The sequence below is a fragment of the Corvus kubaryi genome, unplaced genomic scaffold (assembly GCF_017639235.1).
Source record: "Corvus kubaryi isolate FWS band 111438036 unplaced genomic scaffold, C.kubaryi_AGA036_p1.0 37341, whole genome shotgun sequence".
Classification (NCBI taxonomy): domain Eukaryota; kingdom Metazoa; phylum Chordata; class Aves; order Passeriformes; family Corvidae; genus Corvus; species Corvus kubaryi.
In genome coordinates, this window is record NW_024581112.1 from 5,606,460 (window position 1) to 5,620,859 (window position 14,400).

At 47.5% G+C, this 14,400-nt stretch overlaps 1 protein-coding gene across 1 annotated transcript in view; it reads left to right on the forward strand.

Moving 5' to 3' along the window:
• Nucleotides 1-8,532: 8,532 nt before the first annotated feature.
• The window catches only part of FSTL1 (follistatin like 1), a 52,857-nt gene continuing 46,989 nt past the window's right edge, over nucleotides 8,533-14,400 (forward strand). Inside the window, exons 1-2 of the mRNA XM_042031722.1 lie at nucleotides 8,533-8,663; nucleotides 8,762-8,821. Of these exons, the coding sequence (XP_041887656.1) occupies nucleotides 8,661-8,663; nucleotides 8,762-8,821 (63 nt within the window). The 5' untranslated portion in view covers nucleotides 8,533-8,660. The remainder of the gene's footprint in view (nucleotides 8,664-8,761; nucleotides 8,822-14,400) is intronic.

Below are 14,400 nucleotides of genomic sequence, written 5' to 3' on the forward strand. Positions count from 1 at the left end.
GAGCCATGCCATTCCCAGGTTTGCATTTCCTGGGGAGTGGGATGGTGGAAGAGGCCTCTAAAAGCCCTGCCCCAGAGCCTCTGGACAGATGTCATGTGCATCACGTACAAATTTGCATGGACACAGAGTTACAAAGCATGGCTCCATCCAGATCTGTCCGCATCACCTGGCCATTATGTTTCTCCCACCAAACAGAGATAGGTACCCACAGGAGGCAAAACTGCCAAGCCAGATGTTTTGTCTGGAGCAGATGACCTCATACCTTGCTGAAGGAAGATAGAGGCAAGCTTGGAAAAGATACTGGAGATCTGGGTTCAGTGGACAGATTTTATTCAGCATTTTGGCCTCTACCAATGCTATGTTAAACGGCTGTACCTCTTGCTGTGGGAAGTCATGAATACAGGCATGTAAAAAGAGTCAAAAGCTCAGACCCAGGGAACACACTCCTTTTCTAAAGGTGGAACTGTGCTAGTGTTAAAGTCAATGACCTTGTGAGTGTTGGTTGTCCAGGTGGGATTTGGGAAGATGTCACACTTCCACCACGAATTTATCCCCTTCCTCATCCTTTCAGAGCCAGGCAGGCCCCTCAAAATCTGTTCCATTCAGTTGGAACCTGTCCCCTCTCCAAGCCCTGTGATGGGGCTTTCATTCTTCCTTTTTTTTGCTTATGGCTTGCTTTGCTCATCACCTCCACTGTTGTTCTTGCCAGAAGGGTGTCTCTCACCTCCTTTGCCTTGCTTTCCAACAGAGTTCAGTGGTCCCTGCAGTGCTGCACTGGCCCAGAGGAGTGAGTATGTCATTAGAGCTTGCCCATCCAGCTCTCCCAGTTTCCATTCTCCTGGGACAACTGATTTGGTTTGTAATCACAAGTTCTTATCCACTTTGCCTCCTATCACTAACATTTCCAATTCAAAAGCTTTCTCTCACACAGGTTGAAAGCAGTGACCTTTTGCTTTGGATTGGCTTTGTTTACAGCAATTTATCCTCTTCTTACACATAAAAGGTCTGGCACAAATCCTGACCCACTGGGTCAGCTTGGCTGCAGCAGTTAAAGGCAACATGTTCAAATGTGGATGTCTAAGGTCAGAAACTTTCTCCATACTTACCACCTAATGCAACAACCATATTTACAGGCGCTCAGCAACTGCACTTGTCAGCCCCTGTAGTGGGGCTGAGGGTGCTTAGCATATCCTAGGGAATGATAGCTCTGGTTAAAGGCAGGCATTTCATCTCTGTAGGAAGGAAAACTAAAACCCCTGGGTTTCCACTGTCTAGTCCAGGGCTGCGAGAGGAATATATGATTTCATAGCATTGCTAAGCAATGACAAGAGCTAATCTCTAGGGTGAGCTGTGTTTACTAACACATTGCACGTTTTCTTGCTTAGCAGCATAATTTCTCATTTTATAAGAGTTCCTGACCTCATGTTTATGTTTTAGGTCAGCTTTCCAAACTTACATGGCCAACTCCCAAGCTTTCTCATGTACACCACCAGAACAGACATCCTGAATCTGTGTACAGAACTTCGCAGCAGTCTGTAGTTAAAAAAGGCTGTGTCGACCTTTCCTTCAGGTCTCACAGACCCCTGGTGACTCACAGAGCTGCTGTTCCACACCCAGTCCCCACTGACCCAGGCACGACTCACAAAGCTCAAACACATTTTGGGCAGCAAATTCCTTCTAGCAAGTATCCCAGGCTCTGCCACGGGCTGGGACAAATAGCTATGTGTGTGATCATGTTCTATGCTAGCAGGTTGCCCATCCTTAGAGGATGAGAAATGACTAGCAAAATTATTCAGAGTGGCTGGGACAACCTGAGAACCTCTGTCCTTTGAACCATAGAAATGACTGGCACAGTCCGTGAGGTTTTTCCATATGTATAATGTAAGGTAAGGAGAAGGTAGCTACAAGACCTGAGTTTGAGATGTACTCTGACAGTCCTGTGGCATTGCTGAGAGACAGGATCTGCTGCTGTGGCAATTGTTTGAATGGACTGGTGGCATCTTGGGGTGTACTCAAGTTCTACTATCACACAGCTGCGCACAGATTATGCAGATTAGCGGACATCCCTAGGCAGAGCTGCTCAGTGGATGGTCACCTCAGTGGTCTCTGAGCTCCCACATCCCATAGATGGATTGTGTGGTGTTAAGGCACACAAAAGACTCTACACAAAATCTTCCCACACCTCAGTAGGCTCATTAGCTCTGTGTCCTTGCCCTCCCCAAGAACGGGCTGGCCACACACACCCCAGCACCTCCTGTGATGTTCATATTAATCCTTAAAATGCCCACTGGCTCTTTCGGCACTTGGCGCTCTGACTTGGTAGTCAAGATCCGTAGGTCCCACAGCCAAGCCACAAGTGATGACCTTTGGCTGCTGAAGAGAGAGTGCCTGCTTCTTTACAGCAGGATGGCAGGTGCTAGCACACCTCCTGGAATTTTTTCTGGAGTTTTCATTCAAATGTTAAGCTTGCCCCTGTGTGACAGCAGCAATTGAGAGGTGACACAAGCGAGTGGCATGTAGAACACTTGTGTTTTGTTGTGATATAACTTATAGATTATAACGGCCTGTGCCTGAGCTCAAGACATCCTGGGTTGATTTCCTGCTACATTCATGTGCACAACCCCCCTACTGTTTCAGCTAATGGAGAAAGTGCTCTTAATTGTGTGAATCAGGATTTGCTGGTGGCAGATAACTGCTCGCTCCGCAGCAGTATTCTGTTGGGGATAGGGTGCCTGGGTTATTTTATGGAATATGGCAGGGCCAAGTACATGTTTGTAGATCAATTATGCAGAAAGACAAAGTAGCCAAAATTTCATCCAGCCACAGAAGAGTTCTAGGTTTGACTCTCTGCTCTGCCAGAAATGACCTTAGAAACTCCTCATTGTATGTGTCTGCAAAATGAGGGAGATAATGGGGAAGGAAGAGGAAGGCAGTGATGATTATTTCCTCACTTTTGGAGCGTAGTGTTATATGTAGCAGTCTGTGCTGTGAAGTGCATGTGACATTAGCAGTTGTGGAGTCAAGCTGGGACTCTGTCCTGCAGTGTTTCTCCATGGCAATGCATACCTGCATCCTGCTTTGTGATGTAGCGTTACACATGAGGAAATCCACATCACGAATCGGACGGGCCCATTCAGCTGCCTGTACAACGGACAACTCACCTTATCTTGATACCAGTCCCAAGACTTAATTTGCTAGGCTTCTGCAATTGCCTAGGCTTCTGCATTATCAAACTCTCTCTGAGGAGTTTTTGGGTCAGACTCAAATCCAAGAAACTGAGACAGTAGCACATAGGCTAGGACCCCACAAAATAACTGTGGGTACAGATATCTTGCAAGTGATTGCCTCATTTGGATGGAACAAGGGTTTTGCTCATCTAAGTGATAAGCCACATCTCCTCTGCACCAAGATAGATGTGCTAGGCCATCTCTATGAACCAGTCTCTGTGACCAGTCGTCATGTACACAATGGTGGAAGCACACATCTGGCAGCTGGGATAGCTCTTATTCCCCATCAGGCTGGGGGACAGCCTTGTAGATGCCATTGGACTGCCTGGGAACACTGTTTCCTTCATGCCAGCTATTGATCCAGATGCATGAGACGTGTTCTTTATATGTAAGGATCACAGTAATTCTCACTTGGAATGAGTAATTCTCATGGAATGAGTAATTCTCATTCCATATCTCCAGAACACAGTTACTGGACTTGTCAGTTCTGAACTGTTTGGCCATGGACAAGAGCATCCTAGGGAGCACTTTCAGGGAATTGTAGCAAACTGCTTCTGGATAGGTAGGACTTTTTTTGTGAGAGTGCTTTTAGTTTGAAGGTTGTGTCAAACTTAAAGGACCAAACAAGTTCATTGAATAATTCAGGCTGGAAGAGACCTCAGTCTATCCTCCTGCTCCAAACAGGGTCTCTTCTCCAAGCTGAAAAAGCCATGTGCCCTCAGCCTCTTTACAAAGGGCACATGCAGGACCAGAGTCAAAAATAAGAGTATTTCACTTACCTATGCTGCATCCTGGCCTGGCAACAGTGGAGTGAACTGGCACGAGGAACATGCTGAGACAGAAGCATGCCACACTGCTGAGGATAGATTGACTGTTTCCACACTGAGGCTTTGACACAGATTTCTTTTTCTTGCACCATGACTTGGATCCAAGTGTAGTTCAAGCCTCTGAGGTACTGTGAACATCAAGGTAGCCTTGGCCAGCCTGTGGCAAATGCAGAGTGGACATGGCTACACTGACTGGACATGGGTGCAGTTCTGTGCCCACTCCTGATGGGCATGGCTTACCTGGGTTATCGCACCTGGGTGCTGGGGTTGGATGAATTCTGTGAGGAAAATACGCCTTTGGGAGCTTGCCTTAGATTAGAAAAGCTCATCTTGAATTAGGGATACCAAGGATAAAGTTTAAGGGCCAAGTTGTTGAAGTATTTAGGCATTTTACTGCTCTAGCTAATGGAATATTCAAAAGCCCGTCAAATGCATTACCCATGAGAGAATGCATTTTATGCAAACGACATAGCCTGCTAGTGCCAGACTTGTGTGCCCTTCGGTCAGTAATGTCCCCAGCACAGCCTGGAAAATAAAAACATCTACTAGGGGAGAAAAGAAAGGAAGGTATAGCACTTTATTACATCAGGTCTGAAATAGAGATTTAAGGAATAATTATTAGTACAAATGCTGAGCTGCAGCAGGAGTAAGAAATGAGGAAACCACAATGAGAAAGAAAATTACAAGAGCAAGGAAATGAAGCAAAAAACAAAACCAGAAGAAGAGAAAAAAAAAATCTGTATTTAACGAAGTGCAGTCTGCAAAGTACCCATACTCCAGAAAAGTAGTTACAGACTTGAGTCAGCACTGCCAGGTGAGGGGGACACCTGGAGATGGCTGCTGCAGGCCTGAGTTCTCAAAGAATGTGTTGAGGTATCCGTGTGATCCGTGTTACAGCTCTGGGGACCCTCACACTGGCCTTGCAGTCATCCTAGAGTTCATCTGGGTCTGATGCCCACATCTTTGAGGGTATAACCCTGCTCCAGGCTTTCCCCTCATGCCTTGCAGTCCTGGCCTATGTCTGCTGTGAAAACCCAGGTATCCCTTGGCCCTTCCTCAGGTGCTGGCAGTCTGGTCCATGAGGAGTCACTGCTCACATAGCTCAAGACAACACAGATGTCTCCAGTGCCACATGAGCTGAGCCTTCTCAGCTACAACCTTAATAGGTTTGCTACTCAAAAATAATACCCTGCCTCTTAATTCCACCAAATAATGTTGCTGCAAATTTCCTAATCTTCAGTGGAACAGACTACTGTCCCATCACGAAGGCCTCTTGCCAAGCAACTTGGTTTCTTGAATTGTAACCTAAAACACAGTGCAGACAGGGCAATCACTGACTTCATCACAGCACTCTGAGCACAACCCCATCCCTTAGGGCAGATGTTTCATATGGCAGGGGAAATGGGGAGACATAAAGGATGTGGGTGGTGAATAGGAGTGAGGTAATGTGGAGAGAGTGATGTCATGGTATAGCCACAAGGGTTGGGTGAGTGAAGGCTTAAGAAGTAATTTTTGGCGTGTTTAGCCTCATTTCCCAGGAAACAGAGGCTTACAGTATCACTTTGGGTGTATATGTGTGCACATGCTGTAATAAGGGAGAGGCTGAGGCTTCAGAGTAACCCTCATGAGGCACCAGAGATCCAGGGGAGTGATCCTGACAGTGCCTCAAGAATGGAGAAAGCCTCAGCTGAAGCTTGCATTTTATTAAACACAGGAGAATGTATCCTCCCATGAGATGTACACTTGCATGAGTCCAGGCTTCCCTTGCTCTGCTTCTCAGGCAACAACTTGTTACTGAATTCAATTGTGCAGCCACTTGGGCATAAGTGTACATCTCAAAATTTGCAATCCCATATGTATAACAAAATGTTTGTTTTAGAAATACCAGTGACTGGAAAGTAAGTGTCAGCAGAAATGAAATACTGGTATATGTAATAGAACAACATCTTCTCTGTAGAGCAATGATTCCCAATTTCTTTGGCCCACCAGAGCATTGCAACCTTCAAAATTTCAGGCAAACATCGTTCACCCTTATAATGAAGCTTTTAGCTGAAAGCATTTTTATGATACTACTTTGGTTGTGTAGCCAGCAATGATGAATTACCTTATCCATTATGGCCACAGCTTGAAAACACAACTGTAAATGCATTTGCTTTCCCCTTATTCTAGTGCTTCTGATTCAAGCTGCGTGTTTTGGGTCCATCATGAAAGAGCAAAGATTCCCATCAGATTTATTTGTCATGCACTCAAGTTGTTCAGACTGTTCCTTTGCAGTTTACAGTTTTAAATGGTGAAAGTTTGGAATAAAAGTGAAAAGTTTGTCAGATACCATGTAATCGGTCATAAAATTTGTGCCTTTGTACACAGCAATAAGGCTCTGGTGTCTGCACTGAGATTGTTTTGTGCTGTGTGTGATGGAAGAGAACACACCTTTCCCTGCCTCAGTAAGGTTCCTGACATGGCAGACACCCACACTCTCACAAACAACTCTGGCTCCATCACCTCTCTCACCTTTCCAGTAAAGGGCTAAGGACTGCTCCTGCCCAGTCTACCAGAGATAGATCTCTCTGCACACAAAAGTTTTACTTGATTTAAAGGGGTAGCTGTACCAATGCCTCTCTCCACTTGTGGGAGCCTGTCTTGTGGTCACCCTTTCTGATGCTTGCACGAGAGACGCTTTTTGGTTTTTACTTCTACCCATTTCCATGATAGAAATACAGAAATGTAGAAATACATTTACACATAACTGAATGTCAACGCAATGGGAGATTTAATCCTTTACCTTCTGTTCCATATTTAGTCCTTTGAGTACACAGAAGAAAAACCATGCTCATGGTGACCTACATAATGCAGCGCACTGCCTAATCACACTTACATGAGGTGGCTGCCCGTGGTATCAGGGAGGGAACACAGGCACTGGGAGACCCCTGCTAGTGCTCTGTTCTGAAGAGTGATATGAGTCACTTTTACTCTCTGGAAATAGAGATCCTCCTCATGTAGCACAAGTTCCACAGAGCTGAGTGTCAAGCAGAGAGAAATTGATGAATCTTTTAAAATGTATTTATCATTTGCCATTTGTTTTTTTTCTTATCGTGGCACTCACTTCAGGGTGACTCAGGGTGAGCTGCTCCAAACTTGAGGCCAGCTGATTTCAGCCATAACTGTGCCTGTGCTGTATCATGAAGCAGGGCAATCAACAACTCCGAAACAAAGAGGTACATCATGGAAGGTGAGTTTAAAAAAACCAAAACCAAACAGCATCAGCAGTGAAATAATTAGACATCTCTTCAGGATGGATTTATAGGCTAGTACCATTCACAAACAGAAGCAGAACTTGCTGGGGAGGATGCTTTATAAATGCAAAATTAGTTACAGTAGTCCTAAAAACAAAACTGAATAAGGAAGCAGACCCTGAGGAAGCACAGAAAAATGGCACAGCTGCCATGAACAGACCAGATGTAGGCTAATCCCAGAATTTTCTCCTTCCAGCACGATGCTGGAATACTCTTTGGTCTTTGTGAATGAGGAGGGTGCACATGCCAGCATCTCCCTTGGTGCCTGCCTGCATTGAGGGCACAGAATAAAGCAGGAAAAGAAGACAGTTTATGGGCATGCTTGGTCAGAGTGAGATGGTATTTTAAAGCCAGGGGTGTCATTTTTGGTTACGACAAACCTCAAAACTTGAGAAAATGCCCTTGACAACTGGTGTCATAGTGTTGCTTGCTGTGACAGAGATTTCTGTATGTGCTTGGGGCAATGAGTCTCTTTGCATTGTCAGATCCTTCCTTCTAGCTACTGGAGGCTACTGAAATTCAGAGATGAAGAGATAAAACAAGAGGATCACAAGTATTTATAAACAAATGAGCACCACCGGGCATTTCAGGGGGGATTTTGAGCCCCTGTACCTGGCGTGAAGCCCTGGCTGCCTGTTTTGCTCAGCGAATGTTTGGATCCCAACACATATGGGTCTAAACCCTTATTTTTAAACCTGCCTGCATCCCAACATGAGTGACACCTGTAGCTGTGGCCAGCACTTCAGTGGCCTCAGGGCTGGAGCGGGGGGGGGACAGTGGGTTGAGTCGGTGAGTGACTCCCGCCTCTGGAGAAGCCACCTCGTGCCTCAGTTTCCCCATTTTTGTGACAATGCGGGGGGCGGCTGCGATCCCTCGGCGGGATGCTCTTGGCCCGGCTGGCGGGCATCCGCGCCCCGGGATGGCTGTCTCCACTCCTCCTGAACCCCCACCGGCGCAGGCCTTGGGGAGCCTCCCCGGACCCGTGTTCCACTCGGCCGGGGTGTGAAGCCGGGCGGTGTGGGGCGGCAACCGAATCCCCTGGACGCCCCTCAGCCTCCTGCTGCCTTCAAAGGCCGCCGAGGTCGCCATGGGGCGCCGAGGGGCCGGCGGCGGGAAGGATGGGGGCACCGCCGAGGGGCGGCGGGGAGCGGGCGGGGGCCGGGGAGGAGTCGGCCCCGGGGCGGGGGTGGAGCCGCGGGCTGGCGGGTCGGGGCGAGGGGGAGCCCTCCCCTTCCCTTCACGAGCGAGCCGGAGCCGGGGAAGGCGCCTCCGCAACTCCTCCTGCCCCGCCGGTGCCGCCTGCCGCCCGCAGCATGGTGAGAGGGGTCGCCGGGCGGGAAGTTTGGCGGCGGCGGCCGCCCCGCCGTCCCCTGCCCGGCCCGCGCTCACTGCCTCCCCGCTCCCTCTCTTGCAGATCTGGAAAACTCTCCCGCTGCTCTGTGCCCTGCTGGCCGCCGCCCGCCTGCGAGCCGAGGTAGGCGCGGGGCCCCGGCGGCGGGACGGGGAGCGGGACGGGACGGGGTGGGGGCAGCGGGGGAGCAGCCGGGACCGGGGGAAAGTCGCAGCCGGGGCGGAGGGGGAAGTTGCGGGGCCGACGGGCGCCTCGGTGGGGGCGAGGGGCTGTGTCCCCACCGCGGCCGGACCCCTGCATCCCGCCACCGGGACGGGCTACCCGGGGCAGCCCCCTTTCCTCCCTTCCTCCTTTCCTCCATCTCTGCCTCCCTCTCTCCCGCGCGCTCTTTCCCTCGCTCTTCTTTTTTTCCTTTCTTTCACTGCAATGACATTGAAAACCTTTGAAAGCCCCCAGCTGCAACCCCCCCAGCTCTGTTGACAGAAAACAAACTGTGCCTGCATTCCCGGTTGCGGCGGCCTCCCTCAAAAGTGAAGTCAGAAACAAAATATTTGATAATTACGGCAGGGGAAATGTGGAAGTGATTTGAGGAAAATGAACTCAAGCTGGGCTGGGAAGGGAGGCTGAGCCTGCCTTCGGAGGAAAGCCGTTCCGCTTGGGGGGCAGCTCGTCCTCCCTCTCTGCATTTTTTCTCCCTACACATTTCTCCCAGATGGCGAGACCCACCCTAAAGCATCGCAGTTTGGCTCCGTGGAAAAAAAAAAAAAAAAAAGCAGCATAAAAGCATAAACACGTCTGGGTCCCTCTCTTTCTGCCTTCCACCCGTGGACTGTGCTGCCCGGGTTATGGTAAGGAGTGGGGTTTAGGATGGAGCCCATCGCTGTTGGTCTCTCCCTGAGCAAAGCTCTTTGTGAACTCCCCGCAACTGCCACGTGAGGAGCAGAGGTGAGACAGGGTGGTTGTGAGCCAACACTGTCAAGCTTTGGTCGCTGCTGTCATGAAAACCAAGGAGAGTGGGACTGAGCTGTAGTATGGACTAACATTTCACATCTGCCTGTACATGATAATACTGTAATACACTTTCTTCCTGAAGTGTGACATACTTATGTAGTGAGCATTTCCATGCATGCTGTCCAACACTGTCCTGAAAAAGCCAAATCATGTTTATTCATTTTCTTAGGAACCCTAAATAAACCTTAACCAGTTCTGGTCAGTATATACCAACACCTCTGTAGGAAGAAGGCACAGAGCATCCATAAGAAAAATTATAATAACAGCTAAATAATGATGGCACTGGTCTGAGTAAAGCCTTCTGGGATCAATAGCCCAGAGAAACATAGCCAAAATATATTTGGCCCTGGATTTGTGATTTCATTTGTGTCACTAACATTGTCAAAGTGCTAAATCCTGCTTTTTGCCTAATGTTCTCTAATTTGTAGTACCTGGATAGCTTCCCAGCTGTAAGTACTGTCATGTCTCTGTGTCTCACCTGCAAACTGAAAGTAAGAAAAATGTACAGCCATCATGTTCAAAACTTGGTTTTTAAAGGCCAGTTCATGCTTGAGTGAATAAATGAAATATTATTATGACTGCCTCCAGAGATAATGGTCCAAGTGGCAAACCAGTGAACGTTTTGGTTTGATTCCAGTCTAAGTTCAACAAAACTTGAGACTGATGACTGAGGTCTGGGTCTGGTTTCAGGGAAAATTGACACTTCAGGCAACTTTTGTTTTGGGGTTCAGTTTGATTCCCTTTTGCTAGTAGTTTCCAAGTGGTGAACATCAGTTCAGTCACGGGTGGCATCCCACCCTCTGCGATATTTAGACCTTCTCATTTTCTGGGGAGTGAGCTGTGCTTGAAGGTGAGCTGCTTGTAATTCAGAGACAGCTTTGATGGTTGCCCACTTCTAAATGTTTCTTGTTACTGCTCTCCTGCATCACTGGCATTCGGTAAGATTAGTGTGGCATTTTCCTCTGTGGTTTTCCCGTTCCAGATTTTGGAAGTGATAACCCTCTCTATGCCTTCTGTTACTGCTGCAGCTTGCACTTTGTGTCTTTCAGTACATTCAGAATATTAGCCCTGAGCCCTAAGCTTCTAATCCTTTTGTTAGCAAAACTATATCTGAGTTGCGCTGGAGTTTTTGTACAACACTCATTTCTACAACATTGTTAGGTGCATAATTAGAGTCTTGAAAGAAAGAAAGAAATTGCTTCAGTAAATGTTCCTGGCATAACTTCATGCAGACTGGAAAATCTGAGGCATGCCAGAACTTGGGAGCTTTTCTTGGCCTGGTTCAGTAATAGTCACAAGAGCAATAGACGGTGAACTGTACTCCTCGGATGGAGGCCAGCCACCAGCTTCAGACAGCCCTTTTTATCTCTCTCTTCCTGGGTCAGACTCAATGAGGTGGCTGTTCATTCATATTAACAGGGATGCTGCAGACGTGAAGTTGCTCATATTCTCGGCTGGGGCTCCCAAAGCATGTGGAATGATTTTTGGGAAGCATCCATTACGATAGAGGAAAAGGGAGAGGCATGAAATGTCTGTTGAATGTATTAATAGTCAATCAGTTGTTCACATCCTGCTGGACTAAGTTACCTAGTTAACACTGGAGAGGAGTCCAGTTGCTGTTTGACTGTATCCATGAGGTCTGAAGGGTGGTGTGTGGGACCACTTCCGTACCAGCATCATTCTGTGTCCCACCAGGATACTTGTTTCACAATAAGAGTGTGGGGTTTTCTTGTTCTTATTTTTCACTTAAACCTGATTCAGAATCTTGAAGAAAGTTATTTTCACCGTGAATTTTAGATGTTAGCAAAGAGGTTTACGCCAGCATGAGTATGTTTGTGTGAGCTGTGGATACAAGTCCTTTCTTGAATCCAGCCTTGCTAAGAGAAGAGGTCACTGACCTGGCCTACCTTCTGCTCCTTGCCAATTTTCTGGCCATTCAGATGAATCTCTGGGGCCTGTAGCTGTTCTTCGAAGTGAACCATCCTTAACCCATTTCTGGCCAAATGAGCCAGCCTTTGGAAAGAGTTATGTGTAAATGGTTTAATCTCATTAGTCTCATTTTGGCTAAAAAGGGCAAGCAGAGGAAGGCCAGCAACTCCCCTCTTGCGAGGAGACGTACAGACAGATCTGAGGGGCTGTAACTCCTGAGCAAGAGCATGGTGACAAATATCTGGAGGCAGATTTATAACCTTTCCTAAAAGCATGGTGTTTGCAGTGTCTACATCTGTTGTAACCTTGGGATGAATTTTTTTCACCTGACCTCTGTTTCCCTCAGTGTAATTTTTCTATAGGAAAAGCTGAAAAGGGATGTAAATGGGGAGAGAAAAGGCAAAGGTTTCTGTTTGCTTAACTCACCTAAGTGCTTCCTCTTGATCTGACTTGGCTGCTTTTTCATGTAAGGAGAGCAACACTTCAGCCTTTCCAAGACTTGTGCCCTTTGCCAGCAGAGTACTTGTGTGCACCAGGGAATTTGAAGCTGGGAATTCCAATGGTCTTCACAGGACTTGGTGTACTTCCTCCCACTGGGCTGTTCACACAGTCTGGCCAACATCATGAGCTTGCTGTGGTCAAACTTTTCCCATGTTTTTGCAATGGACAGAACCTAAAAACTTCTGTCTTAGTAAATGAAACTGATTAAATTTGAGATCCTTATGTAATTGCATAGCTGTATTTGGCCCTGAAGCCATCATTTTGAGAAATTTGCCTTTTGAAATTAAATGATGGAGACTTTGTGAATAGTTCAGTCCTGCTTTCGCTGATAATTTAGCCAGGACAGGGGGCAGAAAAGGCAACAATCATGTGAGTAACTCAGGCTGTTTTTAATATGCATTGGCTTTGTGCAATAAAACCCAGCAGTAACACATTCATAAAATAATTTAATAAAAGTGACTTCCCCCATCTAGTCTAGCAAGCACATCTTGGAAGTGGAAGGAAAGATTGCATACATTTTTTCTCCCTGAGCTGGTTTTAGAGTGATAGGTGTCTTCCTTCTTGAAATCCTTCCCTTGAGTGCCAGACCAAGGATTGCTGGAGTTGCATCTCAAGACAATAAGCACCTTTTAAATGGGGAGGCAGGGAAGAAGTGATTCTACCCTGGAAGCACAGCAAAGGCTCATCTGCACAAAGCCTATTTTTTAAGATGTGTGGTGTGCCACCAGGGAGCTGCTGTGCTGCAGATGTCCCAGGAATCAGAGTCTGGGAGATGGATCAAGCGGTTCTGTCCAAGGCACCTCATATAGTGCTGAAGTCGCTGGCCAAATGCCCTGTGTAGGAGTGTTTAAACAACCTCCCTGGCTGTTCTGAAGGGGCTGTAACACGCAGCCTGTGTGGCACAAGCTCTGCAGCAGACGCGATGTCGTGTAGCGCTTACATGTGCGTGGCACCCAAATGCTGCATCTCAGATGGAGCTGCTGTCAGAGCCAAGCTGCTTTGTGCAAACGCGCCTGTGGCTGAGTGAATGACTTTATCTGCCAGAGTGCAAATTCCTTGCCGGTAATTAACAGGGGGCTGCTGCTGGGGGCTGCCGAGGAGGCGGCTCTGCTCCCAGCACAGGAGGAAGGGACTGGCTGAGTCTCCTGTTGCATTTTCCAGCTGCTGTTATTGGTACAGCTGCTTACCCATCGGGAGGCTTCGGGGCACCTTTGATCTTTCTTGTGTGGTGTTACATGAGCTGGGGAGTGTTTCTCTTTGTACAGAAGAGAGTTTGTCACAAATCTCAGTCAGATGTATCTTCCCGGACTGATGAGACTCCCATTAACCAGGCTGTGTTTCCGCCACATATCCTGTGAGCTAGATGAGATTGGTTCCCAGAAATGCCTTGTTTACCTGGGTTGCATCTATCTTTGCAGGGAGCTTTGCTTCTGCTCTACTGTGATAGCTGTGCTAATCTCTGAATAACCAGCATTTCCTTGGAGAGATTTCTCTCTCACAGCGTTGTCTCTGAGTTTAGCAAGGGAACAGAGCAGCCTGCTGTTGTGCTGTGAAGCGTACTTCCTTCTACAGCTGCATCTGGGTGGTAGACAAGGGGGTTATATACATCTGGACTTCAGCAGGGGCTGTAGGTTTTGCCACAACTGTGTACAGAGTTAGGTGTGAGCTGGTTAGAGCAGGGGGAGTATTTGCTCTCAGCTGTGGGACTCTGATTGCAACTCCTCAGCAGTAAATAAACAAATGGCAGATAAGCAGGTCTGGAGGCTTCAAAGCTTCATTAAAGCACAGATAACTGTAGTACAAGCAGTGACTGTGTGGCATTTTCTTGCTACTTTTTCTCAAGTGTGCTTCAGTTCTGATCTGGACTGAAGACACCAGCCAGCAGTAATGAATGACTGTCCCTTCTCTGCCTTGCAAACTAGCTACCCACAAGTGAAGTTCATATAAGTTGCTGTGAAATTTTACTACCTGCTCTGTGTAGTTTTGTCACTTATTACATTGTACCTCTTGGTTTTGGCATGGACCCTGTGGTTGTGTGGAAGTGGTTTAGATGTAGGCTGCCTGTGAGAGTTGAAGAAAAGCAAATTCATGCTCCAGTCTGCAAACGTGGAATTTCTTGCAGATATCTGCACCTTGTTTGGAGGGCATCAGGAGGCCTGTAAGCTAGAAACAAATTGGAGGCTCCTCTTGGACCAGCACATTGGAAAGAGCAAAGGATTTGGGGTGGATGGTTGGGGAGGGGTTTGGTATCTCGTTAAGAT